This window comes from Chinchilla lanigera, unplaced genomic scaffold (assembly GCF_000276665.1).
Source record: "Chinchilla lanigera isolate Chin_1 unplaced genomic scaffold, ChiLan1.0 scaffold00015, whole genome shotgun sequence".
NCBI classification, from domain to species: Eukaryota; Metazoa; Chordata; class Mammalia; order Rodentia; family Chinchillidae; genus Chinchilla; species Chinchilla lanigera.
In genome coordinates this window covers 9,847,417-9,871,590 of record NW_004955416.1, presented here as the reverse complement: position 1 = coordinate 9,871,590, position 24,174 = coordinate 9,847,417, and the positions used below count along the sequence as shown (strand labels likewise).

At 46.7% G+C, this 24,174-nt stretch overlaps 1 protein-coding gene across 1 annotated transcript; it reads left to right on the top strand.

The window, feature by feature from the left end:
* The first annotated feature begins 963 nt into the window (after positions 1 to 963).
* Positions 964 to 23,946, top strand: Tgm7 (transglutaminase 7). Its single transcript, XM_005381371.2, has 13 exons — positions 964 to 989; positions 9,947 to 10,129; positions 10,691 to 10,936; positions 11,739 to 11,857; positions 13,371 to 13,499; positions 13,577 to 13,754; positions 16,137 to 16,275; positions 18,296 to 18,399; positions 18,811 to 19,053; positions 20,144 to 20,470; positions 20,829 to 20,989; positions 22,208 to 22,341; positions 22,558 to 23,946. Exons 1-13 carry the CDS (start codon positions 980 to 982, stop codon positions 22,715 to 22,717), a joined length of 2,133 nt encoding a protein of 710 aa, XP_005381428.1. The 5' UTR covers positions 964 to 979; the 3' UTR covers positions 22,718 to 23,946.
* The last annotated feature ends 228 nt before the right edge of the window (positions 23,947 to 24,174 follow it).

Here is a 24,174-nt window from a genome sequence, read left to right as displayed (position 1 = left end):
TGTGGAATTTTTTTGATTCAGTAAAATATACAAAAGGAAATCACAAATCATGTGTGATTTCTCCACTCTTAGATAGTCACGGTTTCTTATATTTTCTTCCATCTTTTAAAAATAGGCTATCTGTGCAAATAGTAGTCTTTGTCGCATGGAGCTAACTGCATGGTTTTTGTATTTTACTTTCCCTTGGTTACTGTCATATCATACCCCTGCCATCAGAAACTTTCTCAAACTTATTTGTAATTTACAGTGTAGATTAATTCAATGTAGCTTAATTTAATTCAGTGTAATCTACAGTGTAGACTAACACTTTCAGTGTGCTTTGTTTTTCTTCAAGAGTCAATGTTGTGCTGGGCGTGGTGGTGCATGCCTCAGGAGGCTGAGGCAGGAGGATTGTTGCAAGTTTGAGACCAGCCTGGGCTACAAAGTGAGTTCAAGTCCAGCCTGAACTGCATAGTGAGACCCTGTCTCAAAAAGACCAAAAAAAAAAAAAAAAAGATTCAATGTTGTCTAGGTCCTAACAGGCTGTGCAAACTCTTTGTGTGTGTCTGTGTGCAATGTGACTTCATCTATGACCTTCTTCAGGACAGCTGTTTTTTCACTCATCCTGGTCCCAGCACTGACACAGCTGGGCCATGCCAGACTGCACTAGGTTAGAATGAATGGGTTTCGGGCTCGAAGAGACTGTGCCAAGGGACAGATTGGAGCAGAGCTTCACTTTCCACATCACTTGGGAGTCCTCTCTGCTTAACCAGGAAGCCACAGAAACAAATTCCTCAGCAAACATTTAAAGGCTTAAGGCAGAAGCGCCTTTCCTTAAGCTAGAGTGCACCTGGGACAACGGGAAATTTCTGAGAAGGGGTGGGAGGGGCAGGAGGAAGTGAAGAAGGCTCTCCTTGGCCGTGCACACTGAGAAACCATTAAGTGTGGAGTCCTAATGCTGACAAGTTGAAGGGCCTGGGCTGACAGGAGGAGGAGGGAGATGGAGCCGGGTGAGTCCTGCCAATCTGTTTAACTTCTCTGGAAGTCTGGAGGGAGTAAGGGGTGAGGAGAAGAGACAGGATGGTCTAGAGTGATAGTGCATTCCAGCACCTTCTTCCTACCTCCCCACCTTCATTTGGGCCTTGAAGCACGAATCATCTGGCCACTCATTTTCTTTCCTGAAGCCGTACACAATCATTAAGAGCTTTGGGCCCGGAGTGGTTCTAGGAAGTCTGAGGAGGTCCACAGTCCACAGGACCTGACATGCATATACCCAACCTGCTCCTTCCCACGGGAGCGCACCATTAATCAGCTGATCAGCTGCTCCCAAATGACTCTACCTTATATAAAATTGTTTGTTTTATACAAATGAGTCTGTAGTACATATTATTTGATGACTTAAGGTTTAGAATCTTAATCACATGAATTGAAAATCTTTCCATTTCAGTGTATAGTAGCTTATTAAAATTTCTAATAACCTACGGTTTCCATGCTGGATATATTAGTACACTTATTTAATCAATGTATTAATTTGTTTAGTTGTTACTACCTCTTATTGATGGATACTTTGATCTTTTTTAATATTTGCTCTTATAAACAGTGCCACAATGGATGTCTCTTTGATGTAACTCTGTGTATGTGCATAGATATCTTTATATTGTGTGAAAGAACACATGATGGGACAAAAGCAATCTCCACTCTAAGTCTGGGTGGATAGTCAGCACATTTTCTCTAAAAAGTCTGTGTGAATTTATGCTCCCACTGTCAGTGTAGGAGGCAGCCCCTTTCCATATGCCCTTGACAAAGTAGGTTAGAGCTAGTTATTATATATTTTAATAAATCAAAGATGGGTCTCATTACGGGTTTAGGTGCATTTCTGTGACTATAGCAAGTCTATCTTCGTAGTATTTATAGTGACTTTTATATATTGTGAATGGTAATCCTCTGTACATGAGAAAAAGACCTAATGATTTAACTAGTGCAGTGTCCTGGGAACACCTTTCTCTTGCCAACAGCTATTGGAATTGCTGGGTACTAGGTGTGAACAAAAAGACAAACAAACAAAAAAACAGTTCATCATGTAGACATCAGTAAACAATGATATCGCAAGGGAACAATCCAGTAGCAAGTAATTAGCTGAAAAATAGAAGGTTCAGAGCCTAAGAAATTGCCAAGCAGGGAGTTGAGCCTTGGAGCTGTCCTGTCCTGCTGAGCTGCTTCAAGACTTCTGCTTTTTTTTTTTTTTTTTTTTTTTTTTAGGATGAGGAAGTTGAGATAAGGCAGTGTGTGTGTGTGTGTGTGTGTGTGTGTGTGTGTGTGTGTTACTGGGGATGGTGCTACACTGACTTACATTCCCAGCCCTCCAAAATGTTTTACATTTTTGTGGAAAGATTCTCAGAAGTTACTAAGTTGCCCTGACTGTGCTTGAATTTGTGACCTTCCTGCCTCAGCCTCTCAGACTGGTGAGATTACAGGTGTGCAGCACAGGTGGTTTTCATTGTGTAGTTTTGAACCTTTTGGGTGCTACATAGAAGCCCGCTGTAAGAGGCGGCAGTGGAGGTCTGCCTGGTTCTTCTACTACAATAACTCCTCTTAAGATCTGTTTATTTTTTCATCTGAAGAAAGCACAAAATTCACTCTAGGAGAAAAATAGTCTGAAAACCTCTACACCTCCCAGAGGTGAAAAGCTAGGTTTTGAAGTCAATCTGACTAGATTTCACTGCCAGTTCTGTCACTTGTTAGGTAGGCGACAGCGGGCAACTTACCGCACCTCCCTGACGACCTTCCTCCTCATCGGTTACATAGAGCTGATAATCTCTCACTGGGTAGTTGTAGGGATAGAAGAAGATGATGCTTGTAAAGCCTGGAGCTTAATCAGAATCAGTAAATATTAGCTAGATAGAAAATTATTGTTGCAGGTGCCAAGATGCCCCTGTGCTCTGAAATGCCTGGGGAAGATTTCAGGGAGGAAGTGGATGCTGAGTTTTGCTTGAAGAACTGCTCCAGTGCAAACAAAAAGAGACCAGGGGAGGAACAGGGGCTGCCCAGAGGTGGGCATGATCTATTTGGAACCCACAGTATAAATAAAGAAGAGTTTTTATGGGCCATTTGGGGATAAGATAGAGGATATGTTAGGACCACACTCTGGAGCGTTTTGAATCCTTGACTAAGAAATTTGGATTTGAAATTTCAAGTAATAGGACATGTTTATTCGTGAACACTGAAAGCGGTACATAACACTACAGTAATTTCACCACATAGATTTTTTTATATGTACTCATACATATGTGTCCTTTCATACTTTTTAAAAGGGAAAAATGAAAAATAAAGACGAAATTATTTTTCAACACTGGGGATTGAGTCCAGGGCCTTTGCACTGAGCTACATCCTCAGCCCTTTTCCTACTTTTTATTTGGAGACAGATTCTCACTAAGTTACTAAGTTGCCCTGGTTGGGCTTGAACTTGGAATCTGCCTGCCTCAGCCTCTCAGAATAGTGGCCTTAGAGGAGTGCCAGGTTAAGAATGAGGTCGTTTAAAAGCCCCCAAACCTGTAATAACAATGAGAAATGTAGAAGGAAAAGAAGCTGGAATAAACTCAAAGACAAAGGCAGAAGGAAGAGAGCTGGCTCCACCAGGCGTGTGGTGACAGGTGACATTCTGTCTGCTGCCTGTACCAGGGAGCACTCACCCTTTGCTGTCTTCGCCTGGCACATCCCAGGCCTTCACGCCCAGCCTGACTGCGCCGGCCCTAGTTGGCTGTGGCTCCCTTTGCCTGGCTGGCCTTCCTTTGCTCCTGCTGGGGTTTTGGGAAGCCCTGCAAGTGAAGATGTTTCAATCTGTATTTATTAGTTTGCCACATGCCAGGAATGCCAGTCCCTTGTGCAGAGAGTGTGGGCCCTTTTCTCCTCTCCCAGCACCTGCGTTTAAATCCCCATTCGACTTTGAATTTGGCTGTTTTGATAGAAGTCTCACTGCCTTCACCGCAGCTGAATTAATCCGAAAGTGTAGCTTCAATTCCGCCATTTCTGCTGAAAAACCTGTCTTTAATCACAGTAATATTCTTGCCTACACAAAAGGAAAAAAGGAAAAGCTGGGAGAACAATGAAAATCTTTACCACAATTTCATCACCCAAAGATAATCTGTAAAATGCCACGGTTGAATCATTTTTTATCTTACTTTTTAATATCTAGGGGATTATTTTCTCCTATTCTTTGTTCTTTTTTGGTGCTATGAATGCCTTTGTTGGTTATATCAGATTAAAGGAATAAAGTTTACATATCTAGCTGTTATTGTAGCATCCTTAGGTCACACCGAACATCTTTATGCTTACATTTTTGTAAACAAGTGATTTTACGAAAAAGAATTCCTAGAAGAGGAATTTATGGGCCAAAGGTATTCACATTTCAAGGGTTAAAAAAAAGTTTTTTACAAGCCAGATACGGTGGTGCACCCCTATAATCCCAACAAGCTTGAGGCCAGCATAGACTACATAGTGAGTTCAGTGCCAGTCTGAACTACATAGAGAGACTTTGTCTCAAAAAATAAATAAATAAATATAGGACCTCATCTTATTGAAAAGTTTTTGCACATCAAAAGAAATCATCAACAGAGTAAAAAAAAAAGCCCATAAATTGGGAAAAATGTTAGCCAACTGTCCCTCATACAAAGGACTTTTATCAAGAACATATAGAAAATTTTAAAAAGTCAGGCCCCCAAAATTAAAAAACCCAATCCAGAAATGGGCATAGAAGATGAGTACACACTTCTCAGATAAAGAAATACAAATGGCAAATAAATATATGAAAAAATGTTCAACATCATTGGTCATTCAAGAAATGCAAATTAAAACCATACTGAGATTCCACCTCACCCCAGAAAGAATGGTTATCATCAAGAAATCAACCAATAACAAGTGCTGGAGGGGTATGGGGAAAAAGGAACCCTTCTCCACTGTTGGTGGGAGTGTAGACTGGAATAACCACTGTGGAAATCAGTTTGGAGATAACTCAAAAACTAGGGTTAGAGGTCCCATTTGACCCAGCTACTCGCTTTCTGGGTATTTTTCCAGAAGAACTGAAAACCACAGTGATATATGCGCACCTATGTTTATAGCCGTGCAGTTTGTATAGCTACGCTTGATCTTAGACAAAAGGCCAAGAAGAGATAATTTGTATAGCTAAATCTTGGAAACAACCCAAATGCCCATCAACTGAGGAACAGATAAAAAAGATGTGATATTTTTATACAGTGGAGTATTACTCAGCTATAAAGAAAGGTAAACTCAAGGCTTTTACAGGTAAATGGTTGCAATTAGAGACCATACTCATAAGTGAAATAAATGAGACCCACATAGTTAACATCATATTGTCTCCCTAGTGTAAAAAACTGAAAGAGTAAATAAAATTCAAAAGGTATAATAGATATTGTGCAAGGGAAAGAAATGGCTCAAAGGGAAAGAACAACTGGGATGAAGGAAAGGAGAAAAGAAAGAAGGAAAAAAACATACACACACAAGATAGCTAAGATAATTGTACTACTAATATCTATTGGCTTATTGAAAGGAACAGTTAATGCTTAATTTTTTTGATCAATTTTTCCTGCCTATATCTGGTAATCTGAACAACCACTTTGAAGATAACAATATGCAATATAACAGTCATTGTTGATTTCCTATCATCTTGTTTTGAAATTTTGTATTATTTTTAATGTTTTTTATTCTTTTTAAAATAAAAAAATTCAAAGGAAGAAAATACAGACAGAAAGCAAAACTAAATAAATAAATAGCCAGGCATGGTGGCACACACCTGTAATCCCAGCACTTGGGAAGCTGAGGCAGGAGAATCGCTGTGAGTTCGAGGCCAGCCTGAACTGCAGAGCCTTCAAGCCTTGTCTCCTCTCCTCCCTCACAGCCCAAGTTCCCTCTGAGTGCATATACACTCCCAATCCTGCTTCAACCCATGAAAAATTTGTTCAGTTGCTGCCAAATAGTACTAGATGACATAAAATTGTTTGTCTTACATAAATGAAATTATATAATGTAAATTATATAAAGTATATATACCTGGTGACTCACTTTTTAAAAAACCTTAATCATACATCTTAGAAATCCTTCCAAGTCAGTGCATATTAGTCTATCAAAAGTTTCTAATAATTTACAGTTTTCTGTTCCAGCATAAAAGCACAATTTCTTTCCTACATTTGTTAATTTATTTAGTTTGTTACTAACCCTTATTGATAGTCATTTAGGTTGTTACTAATATTTGCTCTTATAACAATACTGTCATGGATGTGCCCATTGAAATAACTGCATACATGTGCAAATATTTTTATATGAAAGATGTCTGAAAGATTAGCTGTTGGGTCAAAGGCAATATCCACTTTAATTTTTGATGGTTATTAACTGATTTTCTCTAGAAAGTCTGTGTGAATTTACTTACACTCTCATTGTCCTTAGATGAGACACCCATTTCCATATGCCTTCAATGAAATAGATTATTGTTATTCTTTTAAATATTTTGAATATTTAAATCAGCTCAACTGCAGATCTCATTATTATTTAAGGTTGCATTTCTGTGATTCTAACAAGGCTGTCTTCCTCACATCTTTGTCCACGTTTATACATTGTGAATGGTAATCTATTGTCCCTGCTCTCCTGTCGGGTTACTCCTTAAATCTCATGTACACAAGTGTTTGTCCATTTGGCGAACATCGCTGAGCTCCCACCAGGGAAGGCGGGAGGCTGTGAAGGTCGGGGGCAGCTATGGAGCCAGCTTACCTGGGCTTGAGCCTCAGCTCTGCCCAGCACCCTCCTACATACCAGGAACAGTATTAATATTCCGCCAGAGTGCTGCGAGAATGTAAGTGACCGCAGACACATAAAACGCTCCGGAGTGTGACTGGCCTATTGTAAGTATTCTAGGAACATTACCTGTACTTTTCTAAAGTTGGGTCCCATCCTTCTTTTTAGGAATAGGGGGTTCGGGTTCAAGAAGATGTCAAAGGCCCCAGCTTCTGTGAGACTAAGTCTGGACATTATTAAATGCTCTGCAGAAACTAAAGAAGGTGGTATGAGGGCAGAGGGTGGAGCTTCGTATTCCATGGCCAAAGAAAGCCCCGTGGAGAGGAGGCTATCTCCAGTTTTGCTTTCTCAGAAGACAGGAGTTTCGCTTTTCACAATTCTTCACAGGCAGATGACTGTTTTAATATCTCCTGCGTGGCTCAAAGGCTGACACTACCTTAGGATGTGACTTGATCCTTTCTACTCTTGCCTGTGTTAGTCAAGCAGGCGTGAAGAGTCTCCCGTCTGGGGCTCACCTCTCTTCTGACTCATGTCGCTAACGCTGAAGAGCCGTGGCCAAGGCAGAGTGTAGGTGCTGACATGTTTTTCTAATTGATGCCACTGGATTTCCTGCATTGTTGAACCTCTTCCTGATCCTCTCAGCTTTCTTTCCTGGTGCCTGTGCAAGTCCTTCTTTTTGTTCTCTTAAGATGATGTGTCTTTGACATGAAAAGCTGTCAGCGAGCCAAGTGCATAATTATATTAAGTGGAATAGAAAGAAAACTTAAGTGCCTAATAGAGAAGACATTCTCTCTGAGCACTACAACTGTGGGGACGGAGAAGAAGACGGCATCATTTCAGCTCCCCTTTCCTTTCCTAACTGAGAGAGGTCTGGGTAAATCAGACAGTGCTGCCTGCTCTTGGGAACTATGTCAAGCTGTGGACAGCAGCCGGGAGAAGGTTGTCCAAGGACCTATAAAGGCTCCCATAAGCTCTTTACTGCCTTCCTTAGGTATGGGTCTTGCAGGGTAGGTGGGCCTCCTGGAGGGAGGTATAGGACATGATTCCTGGGAGGGCTCAGTGATCCTGCTATGAACATTTCAGACCCTTCAGAAACAAGTGAGATGGGACTAGTTTCCAACAGGATCTAGGCCAGTTGCTTTCAAACCTTTAACCATGACCTAAAATTTATATCATGGCCCAGTTACACATAAAATTATTATTTCTCTTCTCAAATGTGCAGTGCATTATGATCTCTTCTCTATTCTTAACATGGGTCACCTTTGTTCCATAAACTATTAATGCGTCAGACCCAATGTTTACAAAATGCCATTAAGGAACTCAAAGGCATCTGTCTGAGATCTTGTCCTGTTTCCAACATCATATCTACTTAAATGCCCAAATTACATGAAGAGGCTTAAAAACTTTGTACCATTTGATCCAATAATTTACCTTTGATGAATCTACCCCAAGGAAAGACTGCTCCTAGAAACAGATCAAAGGAGCTTTGCAAATATTCTGCTTTCAGTCAGACATTTGGCAAATTTGTGGGAAAGGTAAAAATACGAAAGCTGGATTTGATTTTTAAGACTGTGAAGAACATGTTAAAAGACCTAATTCAACTTCTTTACATAAATACTTATATGTATTCATAGCTAGTGTTGCTGAGGAGCCCAGGGTGACTCTGGAGGTGGCTCTGAGGGTACTCCATGGGCCTCAGACTTAAACCCTAATGCTTAAAACTGCGTAGAATCACTGACTTGGATGAAGACATGGAAAACAGTTTAGCCAATCTGCTGATGGCAAAGTAAAGCATCCAGGTGACAGAATTAGGATTCAGAATATTGCAACAGTTAGGAAAGAGTCAAAAGCAGAAAATCTATGTGGAAGTTCAAAGTGCAAAGGCCATGGAAGCTGTGGTGGTTTTTCCCTAGGGTGCTGCTCAGCAGCGGCCCTGGCTATTGTAACTCCCCAGTCACAGCACCAGAAATGTGCCCAGGCATCACCAAATGTCCTTGGGAAACCCATATCTTTCTCGTGGAGAACTGCTGGGGTTAACTTGATGTTAATGGATTTTTTTTTTTTTTGGTCTTTTTCAGATAGGGTTTCACTAAGCAGTTCAGGCTGGCCTTGAACTAATTTTGTAACCCAGGCTGGCCTCCAACCCGCAGCGATCCTCCTACCTCAGCCTCCCGAGCGCTGAGATTACAGGCATGCGCCACCACTCTGGGCTACAATGGAGGTTAAGAGTAGGAAAATTTATTGTAGAATAGGAATGGGGAATGGGGAATAGTTACAGCTCCTGAGAGACAAGAGGGTTCCTAAATGGGCTGCCCGACCTAATGGATTTTTTTGACAGTGAATGCAGTGTAAACATTGCCAGCCAAAAACAGCAAGGCAAACACAATCTGAGGTTGTATTACTACAGTGGTAAAGAGTGACTAATAACTGCTGAGTGCTTCCTCTGTCTGTGTCTCTCATATAGCGCAGATTCTCACATGTGCATCCTCTCTTATTGCCCTTGTGAGCTCCAGGAAATAGGAATGCAATTGTCTCTCCAGGTTTCAAATGGGGCCACCGAAATCTAGGGACATTAAGCAACTTGCTCAAGATCCCACGGCCTCTTGTGGAGGTGGTGGGGCTGTGTCACTCCATAGCCTGAACACTTGACCAATGGACTCTGGAAGTTTCACAGCCATACATTACCTATACACCCTACAAAGTGACCAATGTCCTCCTCATAGACCTGGAATGGCTGAGAAGCAGGAAATAGGTTGTAAACTCCCCAATATCTAAAGCAAGAACTTGTCCCACAGCTGAGGCCTTCTCCTCCAGTCAGCCCACTGACTTCACGTACAAAATCCGATTACATCTGTTCTTACGTCAGGGTGATAGAGTAGCTTTCAGTACCTGGAAGCATTTTGTCTTCTGAGGCCTCAGTCTTTTAGCACTGTGGCTCGAGGTTTGGATGCAGAGGTCACCGGAAGTGAGATCCTCCCTGTTCCTGGCCGCGGCCTACTGAATTGCCCGGTGGGGCTGAGCCAGGAAGTCAGGAGGCAGAAAGGCTCAGAGCTGGAGAGGAATCTTACCTAAGTCAGAGCTGGTTTCCATAGAAATGGTTGAGAACTGTCAAGGGCTCTTGAACTCAGTCATAGCTGTGCAGTGACCTGTCCCTCCCCAACCCTAGTGGCAGCACTGGAGCTCAGGTCTGTGGACCTGCAGAGCGCGGGGAACAACAAGGGACACCACACACAGGAGATGGGCGTGGAGCAGCTCATCCTGCGCAGAGGCCAGCTCTTCAGCCTCCAGCTGAGCTTCAACCGGCCCTGCCAGCCCCACAGCGACCACATCACCTTCGTGGCTGAGACCGGTGAGCTCTGAAGGTTCCCTCAGCCTGGGGACATTTGCAAAGTTCACTGTGGGGGTCTCCGCCTCGCCCAATTTGGGACCCCTAAGACCTTCATGTTCAGTCCCGCATTAGTGCTGTCAAAGGAAGATGTGGCAGTTCAGCATTGTGGCCATAGCAGCCAATCTTCAGAAACACTATGCTAGTCAGGTGTGGTGGTGCACGCCTGTAACCCCAGCACTCTGGGAGGCTGAGGCAGGAGGATTACAATTTCAAGCCCAGCAGGGACAACTTAGTGACTTTGCAAAATCCTGCCTAGAAAAAAAGAAAACAAACAGTATGCTAAAACTTCACACTTGATTCTATTTAATACCCACAAAAGAGTTTCAGGTAGGTACTCTTAGGATTCCCACTTTACAGGTTAAGAAAACACAAAAGCACAGAGATCTTAAGTGGTTTGCCTGTAGAAACCCAGTGGTCACCAGAGCTTTATGCAGAAAGGATTAGCAAGTGTCGGGAGGAAGTGAGAAATCTAATACCACACATATTTCTGAGCTTTCCTTGGGGTCATTCTCTCCTACCCAGGCCCTGAGCCCTCGGAGCTGCTGGGGACCCGCGCCAAGTTCTTGCTCACCCAGGCCGGGCTTGGGGACATCTGGAAAGTGTCTGACTTCACTGTTGACTCCACCTTCCTCCAAGTCTCCCTTTTCACACCAGCCAGCGCAGTCATCGGTCACTACACGCTGAAGCTAGAGATCGCTCAGAGCCAGGGCCGCAGTGTGACTTACCCGCTGGGCACGTTCACCCTGCTGTTTAACCCCTGGAGCACAGGTAGGACTTGCTCCAGCTTGTGATGTTGCCCTGACCCACTGGGATTCCTCTGTGAGGGTCTTCGGAGAAAGGCTGGGAGATAAATCAGACATATTTCTAGATATATTCCCATGTGCTCTCGCTAAAGATCGTCTCTACCAGCTTTGAACGGCAGGATGAAAGTACTTCTGATGTAATGCTAAGGGAAGTAGTTTAGCAAATAGTTCAGACCCTACCTATATTAAATATATGTGGACAGAAAGAGAGCACACAGCACACTGTACTTTAAATGTAATGGTGGGTGTCTGCATAGTGAGCATGAGTGAGTTCCACTGTCTTTCTCCGTCCATCTGAATCAGCCCCGTTCAACCTTCAGCCTGTCTTTTAATTTACGTTACTTTTGTCCTCATTTTTCTGAGTGAAGGGGAATTGTCTTGGGCCACAGAGAAATATTTAATATAGGTGATGTATATAAGTAGCATGACTTCCTTTTAAAAAAATATTTTCATTGTAACATTTTAGAAAAAAGGGGGCAAAGATAGGGGGGATGCAGGTTTTGCCCATATAGTTTCCAAGTCTCTGCAATAAGCTTGTAACTTTCAAAATCTATACTTTAAATCCTTTGAAAAATGTAGATTGTATTGCCAGCCTCTCTAGAGCAGCACATGGTAGACTTCTAAGGGGACCCGATCCTGTTTTCTATTACCATCAATCCACTATTCCTCCTGTTTTCCAGAAAGATACTGTCATGACTGGTTTTTAATTTTATTGCTCTGTTTTTCCATTTGGGGCTTTGCCCCTTCTACTACGTTTAACTGCCCAGAGGACGACGTGTACCTGCCGAGTGAAGCCCTGCTGCAGGAGTACGTCATGAGGGACTACGGCTTTGTTTACAAGGGTCACGAGGGCTTCATCACGTCCTGGCCCTGGAACTATGGGCAGGTAACGCCATCTCCCAAAGGTGGCTTGGGTGTGCTTGTCAGATGGTCCCAGGAAGGAGGCTGGCAAAGGCCAGTGTGAGGTGTTGGCGATTTCTATGCAGTGAGAGGAGCAAGGAGGCACCTTTCCTTTTTCCTTTTCTGTTTATGTGTGTTCAACATAAGCAAAGCAGACCAGTGACTGTGACGAACCTCTGTGTACCCCTTGCTCAGCTTTGACAGTGACTGGTTTACGGTGAACCTTCTTTCATCCCTTCCAGAGGTTTTCCTATGGCCCACAAGGGAAGAATGCGTTTTACATTTCAAAGTTGCCTAAAAGAATTACAAAAAACTTTGGTGTGGGACTGGGGATTTAGCTCAGTGGCACAGCGCTTGCCTGGCAAGCACAAAGTCATGAGTTCAATTCCCGGTACTGGAAAAAACAAAACAAAACAAAAACTTTGGTGACATTGAAAAATATATTCAAATTTGTGCCCATAAGGAACACTTGATTGGACCACAGCCATATTCATTCACTCAGATGTTGCCTGAGGGTGTTTCACGTTACAGTGCAGAGCTGAGTTGTGGAGACAGAGCCAAAGCCTGTCAGGGCTGAAACACTTACTAGCTGCCCTTGCAGGAAGAATGTGCCCAGCCCTGGTCAATACTCCTACATTTTCTAGTCAATGGATTTTTTGGGAAGCAAATTACAGATGCATATCATTTAATCTAGTAGTACTTCAGAACACAGCTCCAAAAGATGATTCCCTCCAACAAACTGGTCATAACTGAAAAAGTGAACAAGAATTCTTTCATAGAATCAAGTATTTCAGTCACTGTTCAGAGGGGACCTTTGGCTGTGGATACTTTTCAACTCACAAGCACCAAGCACAGTGCTTGTCCTTCCTCCCTCCCTCCACCTCAGTCCTGGGCACAGACTCCTGGGAAAGGCATCAGGGGTATCAGGGAGCCTCTCTGAGAAAGGAAACATTTCCCCCATCCTCCAGCAATGCAACTTGTGAAGCTCTTTTGAGCTGAGATAGATTCTAGTGCAGTTGGTAGCCGGAGGCTTGAGACGTACGACATAAACATCGGCCGTACAGAACCTTCACTGTCCTCTCCAGTGCCCACAGCATCAGCTCTGAGCTTCCCTACCTAATTTCAAGGCTCTCCACATCTCCTTCCTCTCCTCTAATGTCAGCTCTAAACACCCTTGTCTAGCTGGAGTTGCACAAGCCCTCCAGAGAGGAGACTTCCCTAGTCCTTGCTCAACTCCGTGCTCACAGACCTCAGGCAACTGTCCTCTCTCTTCTCAGCCAGCGGGGACCTCGCACCCTGCATTCTCCTTGCTGCACTGGTTAGTTCTTCAGAATTCCAAACCAAATACACCCCCAATTTGATTTATAAGCTCGTCAAAAGTAGGCCCGTGTCTTATATTTAGCTCCCACTTCCCGCCACACCTGTAAGTGACGTGAAGTTTCAGAATTCAGAATTCTGTTTTGGTCTTCTCTCTTTTCTCCCTTGCAATGCCTTGGAAGTTTGAAAAGGACATCCTAGATATCTGCTTCGAGATCCTGAACAAGAGCCTGTACTTCTTAAGGAACCCAGCTAAGGACTGTTCCCAGCGGAACGACGTGGTGTACGTGTGCAGGGTGGTGAGCGCCATGGTGAGGCCCGCAGTCCCCAGGACAGCCTGAGCTTCGCCGGGTGGGCACTGTGGACACCGCATGTCTGTCCCTTGCAGATCAACAGCAACGACGACAGTGGCGTGCTGCAGGGGAACTGGGGTGAGGACTACTCCAGGGGCATCAGCCCACTGCAGTGGAATGGCAGCGTGGCCATCCTGCGGCAGTGGTCCGCTCAGGGCGGGCAGCCCGTGAAGTACGGACAGTGCTGGGTCTTTGCCTCTGTGATGTGCACCGGTGAGTGAAGGGCTCCTGCATCTTCATGACCTTCTGAGGCCAGGCCGTGATTGTCTCTTTTCAGAGAAGTCACCTATGGCTCACGGGGTCCGATGGCTTGCCCGTGACCCTACAGCACATTGTCAGTCTTGGGGGCCCACCTGCTCAGAAGCTGTTAGAGTGGCCGCCTGAATGGGGTGGTTTGTGGTTGCGAGGCAGAGGCGTAAAGCTTCTTTCTTCCATCTACTGAGCCCCTAGGTGAGCCTGGAGTCAGGGAACAGGTGCGAGGATGTGGGGGTAACGGGCAATCTTACCTGCAGTCCTCTTGGAGACTCTTAAGAGTGGTAATTAGAGGTTAATTCTTACCTTGCTACCTACAACTAAGAAGCACTGATGTTTTATGCACTGTCATCTATTTACAATTTAGTGCAGAGTTGTTGCCCAGATTATCTGTGAAGGTGAGTGAAAGCCGGGCGTGGTGGTGCACACCTGTAAACCCCGCGCTCTGGGAGGCTAAGGAAAGAGGTTCTCAAGTTTAAGCCCAGTCTGGGCAACCTGGCAATTTAGCAAGACCCTGTTTCAAGAAAAGAAAAAAAGTTAACAGGGCTGGGGACATAGTTCAGTGTGAAGGCTGGGGCTCATCCCCAGTACCGCTAAAAGACAAAGAAGAGAAGGGAAAGAGGAGAGAACTGAGGCTGCTGCCTGTCTCCCTCAGGCAGGGCCCAGAGACCTCGCCTGGTGCAGCCTTGCCGCCCTGTGGAGCTCAGAAAATGTGTGCTTCCCTCGCAGACAGGCTCTGCCCTGGAGAAGGAGCACAGAGACCGGCCCGGCAGCCTAGACGGGCAGTTATGTTCAGGGGCTACAAGTAGTTTAGGTCGGGGTGCTCAAACCAAATGACCTCATTTTGCTTATTTGTGAAATGGGGTTGGGGCTACTTTGCACCAAAGCGTCCTTTCTTTGTCTTGGGCTGGGAAGCCAGCCAGCAGGGGTTGGGTGGGTGTTATGGAGGCAGCTCCGAGGCTTCAGAGCCTGGAGCTAGCAGAAGAAGGGCCAGGTCTGCGAGCTTGCTCACCTCCAACCCCTGACCCCTCCTGGGGCCCCATGAGCAGTGAGAGCTGCTCCCCCCGGGCTGCCTCAGTCCTGCAGCCCAGACTTGGCTGCCGCGCTGGCTGTTGGGCTGTGAAATGCGCGGCGAGTGCCAGCTGACTCTCCCAAAGCCCTGCAGTGAGTCAAGGCAACAGGGTTCTCAGCAGCCTGTGGACACTGCCCCTCCTGCTGGAAGGGAGACAGCTGGGTAAACCTCTCTAACTCCTCACGGCACTGACGGAGGTGGAGACCTGTGTCCCCAAGGCACGCTGACTCTTGGCTTGATTTCATCTGGCTCGAGGCAGGTGGTGGTGATAGGGGTTTGTGTGTGTGTGTGTGTCTGTGTGTGTGTGTGTGTGTGTGTGGTGCTGCTGGGGTAATGTCTGCTTCGCGTCCCTAGATCTGTGACACCTTCGCTCCGTTTTGAGGTTTTTGTAGCACTTCCCTAAAACACCACAAGGAGGAGCTGCTGCCTCATCAAAGATGGTGGCTGTCTCTGGTTTCGTCACTGATAAGGTTTGCCATTGCATCTCCAGACAAAATAGTGCCCTTCTGTCCGTTCCCTGTTGTCCTCCTTCTCTCGGCTCTTCCCAACTCTTATCTGTAAGTAGAACCGCAGACCCAGAACTTCAAGGCTGAAGGTCGCCCGGACCAGCTCATCATGCTGCTGAACCGACAGTAACAGAGGGGCCGGGCCGCATACGCGCTTTCAGTCAGCCTTCCTTTGGAAACTGGCCATGGCACAGGGCGAAGTCTTTACATTCTCCTTCTAATTATCAGATGACTTGGGTTCTCTGTTTTTAACTTGGAAAGCTGCTGAATGAAAAAAAGCCCTAGATGATAAATGGATTGTTCTTTATTGTTGTGAGTGACTCTCAAATGAGTTCTTTCTTTCTGTGTAATGGAAACCATTTACGGGGCCAGCAGGCAGTGAGTTCTGGGCCTGGCTGTGGTGCTCTGGGAATGAAGGAGTTACGGGTGAAGCACTACAAAAATCGTGGTTTCTTTCTCTCCTCCAGCTGAAAGTTAGAAATAAGGTATAGAAGCTGGGTGTGGTAGCACCCGTAATCCCAGCACTGGGAGGCTGAGGCAGGAAGATCACAAGTTCAAGTCTAACTTGGGCAATTTAATGACTTAGTGAAATCCTGTCTCAAAATAAAAAAAAAATAAAAAAAAAAGGGCTGGGGATGAAACTCAGTGTGAAGACTCTAAGTTCAATCCCCAGTAGTGAAAAAGAAAAAGAAAGGAAGGAAGGAAGGAAGGAATGCATGAAAAAGCAGTACTTCTGCTCAGTGACTGTCTTTTCCTTCTCTTCAGTAATGAGATGCTTAGGTGTCCCAACCCGTGTTGTTTCCAATTTCCATTCTGCACACAACACGGACGGGAACCTGACCATTGACACCTACTATGACCGAAATGCAGAGATGCTTCCAACTCAGAAACGAGACAAAGTCTGGTAAGGACACAGTCTTGAGCAGATCTCTGCTCTGTCCTGGCTGAGGGTGAAGGAAACTGATGTGGTTCACTGGGTCTGCCCTCTACATTGTAGCCAATGCTCAGAGAAAATCGCCCAACCCAGAGGCTGTTCTGCTGTTTAGATATCAAATCAAACTCATCTCAGAGCTAGACACTGAGAGGACATCATGAAGCCTTAACCAATTGCAGAATTGTTTGTCCTCAACCCTGCCCTAAGTTCTCTGTCAGCTTGTCACTTCCCTAACCATTCTGGTTGTGCCTTTCCCTCCCTGCCAGGGACAGCTGCCTCCGCCTTCCTCTGCTGGTCTCTCTGCGCGTTTTCCTCTCCTTGCCTCACCCGTTTCCTCCGCATTATTTGTGCATCTCACTTCCCCTTCCCCAGCTCTTTCGCCCTTCTCTACTCTCCCCCAAGTGTGGGTTCTCGCTTTTCCTTTCCTGCTAGTTTCCAGGTAAAGCTCTGGGCACGAGATCTAGCTGGTATCCTTCAAGCCCACTCACAGAACCTCAATTTCCTTGTCTGTAAAAGGCAGACAGCACCTATGTCACTGGGTCATTAGGGTGAAAGGGGAGACATACAAGCAGGTGGGGGCTTTCCCGCCTGGGGTCCACCCCTCTGCTCCCCAAGGACTCAGACTCCAGAAACACTGGGGTGTGTGAAAGTCTGAGTTGCTTATGTAGAATTCTCTCTCTGAATGTGTCACCTGAGTCTAGTCATGAGAAAATGTCAGGCAAGCCCCAAACAGGGGCCACTCTGCTAAAAAAAAGAGATAATAAATACTGAAGACCATTTTCAGAATGTCAATATAATATAAGTGAGGCTGGCGAACTGTTACAAGATCATAGTAACAGACAGTTAAGTCTGGTCCTAGACTGAATCCTAGGTCAGCTGGGATTAGGAACAGCATTAGGTCAACTGGTAAAATGGAAAGGTAGACATAAGTTAAAGTATTGCACCAATTTTAAGTCAAAGGTTGATTAACTGTTATGTAAAAAAGATCCCTATTCTTGGGAAATATATATTGAAGTGTGTGCACACATAGTGATGAAAAATATGGTGAATAATTTTAAAAAATGTATTATAGTAAAAGATACATTGCCATTAGCCCCCCCAAAATATTCCCCTTCACTTCAAACGCACTTATCCCATTGTTTTTGCTGCTCATGGAAGCAGTTCTGGAAGTCCTCCTTTGTGGGTATCTTTACGAAGTGTGATCAAACACATGGTGAATACCGCTGCCGAGGGCCAGCCAGTGGAAAGGTAAGCTTTATAAAAACATCACGGTGTGTCCTCGTCCACCTTATTCATCAGATCTGACACCATGTGACTTCTGGCTCTTCCTAAAGGCAAAATGAGCATAAAAGGTAAACATTTTGAATTGATGGAGGATGTTGAGGAAGCAATGACAGTGCAACTACACTTATGAAAGAGGATTTCTAGAGCTTCTTCAGAAAATGGCAAGAACTACCAGATCAATGTGTTTGAAGGAAGGGGGAGTACTCTGAGAGGGATTAATGGCCATGCGTCTTTTGCTGTAATCATCTTTGTTTGTTTTTTTGTTTTGTTTTGTTTTTGTCTTTTTGAGACAGGGTCTCACTATGCAGTTCAGGCTGGTCTTGAACTCACTTTGTAGCCCAGGCTGGCCTCAAACTCACAATGATCCTCTTGCCTCAGCCTCCTGAGTGCTGGGATTACAGGCATGTGCTACCACATCTGGCATAGTGTAGTCATTTTTAAAATCTAAGCATTCACCATATTGTTCAATCATACCTCATATTTGTATTAATAGAAAGCAAGTGGAAAAAATGTTAATAGTAGAGGAACTGGATAGATAGGTGTTCTCTGTGCTATTCTTGCAATTGCAAGCTTGAAATTACTTTCTAATAAACAGTAAAAGAAAAAGAGAAGGAACAACAAAACACCCAGCTTAGAGTCTAGTACCTGGTACCTGGCAAATGCTCAGTAAATGTAAGTCCTGTCTCCTGTCTCCCCTAACCCACAGGAACTTCCACGTCTGGAATGAGTGCTGGATGATCCGGAAAGATCTCCCACCGGGATACAATGGGTGGCAGGTCCTGGACCCCACTCCCCAGCAAACCAGCAGCGGTGTGTGCGGACCACAGAGGCGGGGGCTGGTCTCTGGGAGGGGCCCTGTGATCAGGAGGCTAGAGAGGAGCAGCGTCTCCCCCACTTCACCCCTGCCCGGAGCTGTGGCCAACCCAGCCTCAGATGGGGGGCCCAGCTTTGCGGTTGGCAGTGGGGTCACCTGGAAAAGTCAGTGGGCTTCTCGATTGTTTTCTTACCTGCAAACCGGGGAAGATGATGACGGCAACAGCCGCATCACATGGTGGCTCTGAGGACCAGATGGACTAAAGGGGGGAAAGTGCTTGGTAAACTGGAGATGACCCCAAGGATAAGGGTCACTAGTGCCACTGCCTCTCCTTTCTCCCACGGTTGCATCCGGCCACCCTGGCCCACGCGTCCGCACAACACCCCACAACTCCTATTGCCCCACAGGGCTGTTTTGCTGTGGCCCTGCCTCTGTGAAGGCCATCAGGGAAGGAGACGTCCACCTGGCCTACGACACCCCTTTTGTGTTCGCCGAGGTGAACGCGGATGAAGTCATTTGGCTCTCTGAGGATGGTGAGGCCCGGGAAATCCTGGCCCACAACACCCGTTCCATCGGGAAGGAGATCAGCACCAAGATGGTAGGGTCAGACCAGCGCCAAGACATCACCCGCTCCTACAAGTATCCAGAAGGTGCCTGGGCCAGGGTTTGGAGGAGGGGTGGACGTAGCTACCGGGATGGCTCCTCCTCGCGGCAGACTCCAGGGGGCATGTGGCCCTAGCAAATACAAATATAAGGCACTGGGTTAAATTTCAATTCCAAATAAATACATTCAGACAAGCAAATATTGTATTAGTGTGTCCCAAATGCATGAAATATACTAAAAAGTAGTTATGTCTTTGCAATTCACATTTAACTGGTTGTGGTTTTTAGTATAAACATTTTCCAATATCACATGCCTTATACTATACTAGAAATTCTTTGGCATTTATCTGGAATTAAAACTTAATCGGAAGTCCTGTATTTTATCTGGCAGCTCTATCACAGGATCACACTGCTGTCTCCCTGTCCATGGCAATAGGGGCGGTGACAAGGGCAGAGGTGGACATTCAGGAAGGAAAGGGCTCGAGGGCCGTAAGAGGGAGTGGACTTCCCCAGGAGGAGCTGCCTGGGGACTGAACAGGCCTCTGTCACACTCTGGCTGTGTGAGCTTGGACAGCCTCACCATCCCCATGCCTCCACCTCCACATCTGTACAGCAGGGCAGCTGGGGGGGGGCGGGTAGGTGAGCTGATGTGGAGAAAACACTATGGTAGACCCTCTGGCTCACAGTTACTGCTCCAAAAGAGGCATACTTTGGCTCAACTCAGGCCATGCCTCAATGTTGAATAGCCCCAAAGGCCAGAGACGGGATTCTATTTAAAAGACTCGAATGTATATTCTAGGGGACAGGATGCCTGGAAGCTTCTCTGACCCAGATGATGATCATAGTGATGAAGGTGGCTCTGTTGATGACAAAGGACAGTGCTGAGTGCCTAATTTCAGCAGCACACTTACCTCAGCTGGTGTTATCGCAGGCACCAACAGAAGAAGGGCCATGAGGGAGCAAGGATGTGCAGCCGGCGCGAGCAGCACCAGTGCCCGCATTTGCAGCCTTGTTGCTGCATTGCTCCTCGGGCTTCAGAAGGAAAGCTGGAAGTCCAGTCGCTTGTTTCCCCAAGAGAGCCATGTGTCCTCTCTCCTCCTCCTCACTGGTGTCTCTGCTGTGTCTCTGTTCTGCCAGGATCCCCCGAGGAGCGATCTGTATTCATGAAGGCTTCCCGGAAAATGCTGGGACAGGAAAGGGCCTCCTCATTCCTCCTGGATCTTCTGGGGTCTGCGGCCTTTAAGGCTCAGCCCGCACAGCTGCAGCTTTACCTGGCCAGGGCTCCCGTATGGGGCCAGGACCTGCTCCTCACCCTGCACGTCCGGAGGGTGCGGGACAGTGCCCATCCCTGGGGTACCATCAGGCTGGAGGTGCGGTTCTGCGCCCAGGCCCTGCTGCACAGGGGCAGCACCAGGGAGCCCCTCTGGAAGCAAGCAGTGCACCTGGACCTAGACTTCGGGAAAGGTGCGTATGAGACAGGCCGGAGAAGGCTCCTACACGGAGAGCTCCCCGGTCCTTTGAACTGGGCTTCCAGTGAGATCACAGACAGCCCCTGCCTGCACGCACAGTCAGCGTGGGCAGCGGGCTGCTCTTGATGGACACTTAAATGCCCATTGAGGTACATCTAGCGCCATCTTGCCAGGCAGAACAGCAGTGAGTTCTGGGGGCCAGCTGTGCCGGTTGAGTACTGTCTGTCTGTCTCTCTTTCTCTACATGAAAGCTCAAATTTTTCCCTTACCCACATATTCTCTCTCCCTTCCTTCCTCCCTCCCTCCATCCCTGACTCACCCTCTGGACTCAAGACATGTTTGTCTGTGCACAGAGATACACTGGCCACTCCTGCTGCCCTACACCAATTACAGAAACAAGCTGACCGATGAGAAGCTGATCCGCGTGTCTGGCATTGCCAAGGTTGAAGAGACAGGGTGGTCGATGCTGGTCCTCAAAGACCTCTCTCTGGAGCCTCCGTACTTATCTATTGAGGTGAGGTCTGGGCAGAGATAGGGCCCTCGGGGCTCTCCGCCTCACCCAGCACTGGTCTTGTGGGAGCAGCAAAGAAGACAGTGTCCCTGCCTCGGACACAAAAGTGATGATCACCGTGCAGCATGTACAAAGTGCAGGGTGGGGCATGGAGGCACCTAGGAGAGGCGACAGTCTTCTAAGGATGCCTAGGAAAGGTTAGCAGGGGCTGTGCCCATTACCCAGGCAGAGCCCTGCTTGTCACAGGGCCTGAGAGCAGCACAGCAGAGGCTGAGTGGGCTGGAAATCGGTCCCCAGGGGTATGGGACTGAGGGACGGTTTGTGTGACTCTCCTGGAACCCAAAGTCGTTTTAACCCTGTCTGCTTTGATACCCTCAAGAAGGGCTTGGCCCTTTTGTTTGAATTCTAGAAGGGCTGGGTGTGCTCCTCCTTTTCCCTGATTCTCTGGTGAAGCCAGCACGTATCCCAGTGGTCAGAGCTCATTTCAGCTCAAGAATCACTTACCCACAGCCCTCGCCTGGCTGGTACTGTACTAGGACGGGAGCTGCAGAAGTGAGTAGGACAGAATCCCTCCCCAATATAGACCAAGGCTGTGCAGCCTGTGACACAGACGTCAGGAAAAAGAACTGGGAACCGCTGAGAAATCTTGAGTGGACAGGAGGGCACAGCAGTATGGGGCAGATTCAGTGCTGGGGTCAGGCCCTCCGGGTCAGGTCCTGGCTCTGCCATGCACACATCATAGGACCTTGGCTTCTTTGTATCCTCAAGGTAAAGAGAAAGGTCAGGATGGCTTCACTGATACACCAGTGGCACACATAACACTCCTGTCTTCTCCCATGCCTGCACCAGACATTACTAATTGATCATGGTTGATGGGATTTGTTCTCAGGTTATCTCTTCGCCCAGCATAAATGTTAGACACCTCTAACCCTTTGGAGCTGGTCCTTCACTTGAAATCTACTAGGCATCTTAAATGACATGGTGGGGAGGGAAGCAGGCTCCTGGCTGATGGTAGCTTCCTGGAATAGCTTGACTTCCAAAACAGGCCAGCATATGTGTTAATCTCAGATACTTGTGGTTCACAATCTTCCCTCTCAGCAGCAGCATCCTATCTCTAAGAACCAGTCCTGGTGGTGCCAGGGGATGGGGAATGAAGGCTACTGCCTGGAGGGCAGAAGCGAGGCCCATTGCCCACAACGCCTCTGTCTTCTTTCTACACAGGTGTCCAAAAGAGCAGAGGTGGGTAAGGCCCTGAAGGTCCACATCGCGCTCACCAATACTCTAGCAGTGGCCCTGAGTACCTGCACCATGGTGCTGGAGGGAAGCGGTCTCATCAATGGGCAGATAACAGAAGAGTAAGTAATGCCACTGTCCACCTCTCAAGCTGGTCCCTTGTGGAGGGAGGCTCCAGATGGTACCTCTGTGTGCCCGCTTTCCCAGCCTCCTCAGGAGAGGGAGAACTCGGTGGTGCTATGGAGTAGCAGGTGCTCACCCACTACAGGGGACGCAGAACACCCACATGAGCTGTCCATCGCTCCTTTGGGTTCTAACAGTGTCTCTTTGACTTCCAGCCTCGGGACTCTGAAGTCTGGAGACACCCTCCAAATTCAGCTGGACCTCTACCCCAGCAAGGCTGGGCCCCGCCAGCTCCAGGTCCTCATCAGTAGCAATGAGGTCAAGGAGATCAAGGGCTACAGGGACATCTTCGTGGCTGCAGCTGCAGCTCCCTGAGCCAGATCCTGCCTTCCTGGTGCCCCTCAGGGCTCCTGGCTCTACCTCTGCCCTGGGGGCAAATGAAGAAACAATGCAGATGTCCATATCGCTGGTGGTGCAGCTCCTGTGTTGATCAGATATTTATTGCTGCCAGTTTGTCCTCTTGGTCTAGCTGCCGACTATGGCTGGGAACCTTCTTGCTCCCTGAGCCCCCACTCTGCCCCCTAGAGGCCGTCCACCCCAAGATAAACTCCACAGCCCTCTGATTGCCTCTCTGGAATGAAGGATCCAGATTTCTCCTGCTCCTTAGTCTCAGCAAACCCCAAGCAGAGGAAGCCATGCAGGACACCACAAGCTGTGCCTGCTGCCCAGCAGGGCGTCCTTGCTGCCTACCTGGGAGCACCTAGCATGGTGGAGGAGCCCTTTCTTGGCAGATTTACACCCCACAAGCATTACCCCAGGCTCCCCTCAGTGCAGGCCCCCCAAGGCCTGGGAAGTACTTGTAGCCCTTCTTGCCTACACCCCTTAATCTTTATCCTCTCCCTATCACCCTAACTCTCCTCAGTTGCTTTTATGTTATTATTTTCCGGACAGAGGGAACCACTGTTTTGTGCTGTTTTCCTTATGGTTATCAAAATCATTTGTGTTTCTTCTTGATAGTTTGGGAAGAACAAAAAATGTTCCCACTCCACAGGAAATCTCTTCCTTTGAGGATGGGAGGGTTGAACCTACGGAGTGCTGAGCTATACCCCAGTCCTCTAAAAAAATTTTTTTTTAAATTTTAAAGTAGGGTCTTGCTAAGTTGCCCAGGCTGGCCTCAAATTTGTGATTCTCCTGCCTCAGCCTCTGAAGTAGCTGGCACAGGTCCATAAGTTCCTCACATTGTACCCCACCCAACTTGAAGAGAAAAACTCTAACAGACAACCAGTCTGTTCAGACAGAAAGCCCCTCACTCAGCTTGAGAGACTAAAGTAAATCTGTTTATCAGGATGATTCCCAAGCCTAGTTCTCAGGTTTGCAGGAAACCTCGTAAGTCTACAGAATGCCAGTCTGTATTTCCCTCCCCCAGAAGCACCAGACCCACCAATCACCCCTGAGAAACTTAAATTTTCCACCTTCCTCTGTGGAATTTCCCCCTCCCATACCTAAAATAGTCTATAAAGGAGGCTTCCTTCCTTTGTTCAGGGCCAACAGCTTTCTCGTCCCTGGCTCAGGCTGCACCCAGCCTGAAATAAAGATATTGTTATTTGCATCAATCCTGCCTGTCCTGGTGGTCTCGGTCGCTAGCCTGACAGTGCCCAGCTGCTGCTAACATTTTGTAATACGTCTTTGTGCTCGTTTTCCCTCTTTATTAAAATGTTTTTTTAAAGTTGTCATTATAAATTGATACATTCTCCTCATAGATACAAACTATGATAAAATACAGCTAATGTTTAAATTAAAAAGTTATTACAGTAAAGGACACACATTTCCAT

Coding starts and splice junctions, on each gene's coding strand:
- Tgm7 (XM_005381371.2), top strand. Junction 11,858..13,370: donor GGCCCTGGAACTATGGGCAG/GTAACGCCATCT, acceptor ATGCCTTGGAAG/TTTGAAAAGGACATCCTAGA. Junction 22,342..22,557: donor AATGGGCAGATAACAGAAGA/GTAAGTAATGCC, acceptor TTTGACTTCCAG/CCTCGGGACTCTGAAGTCTG.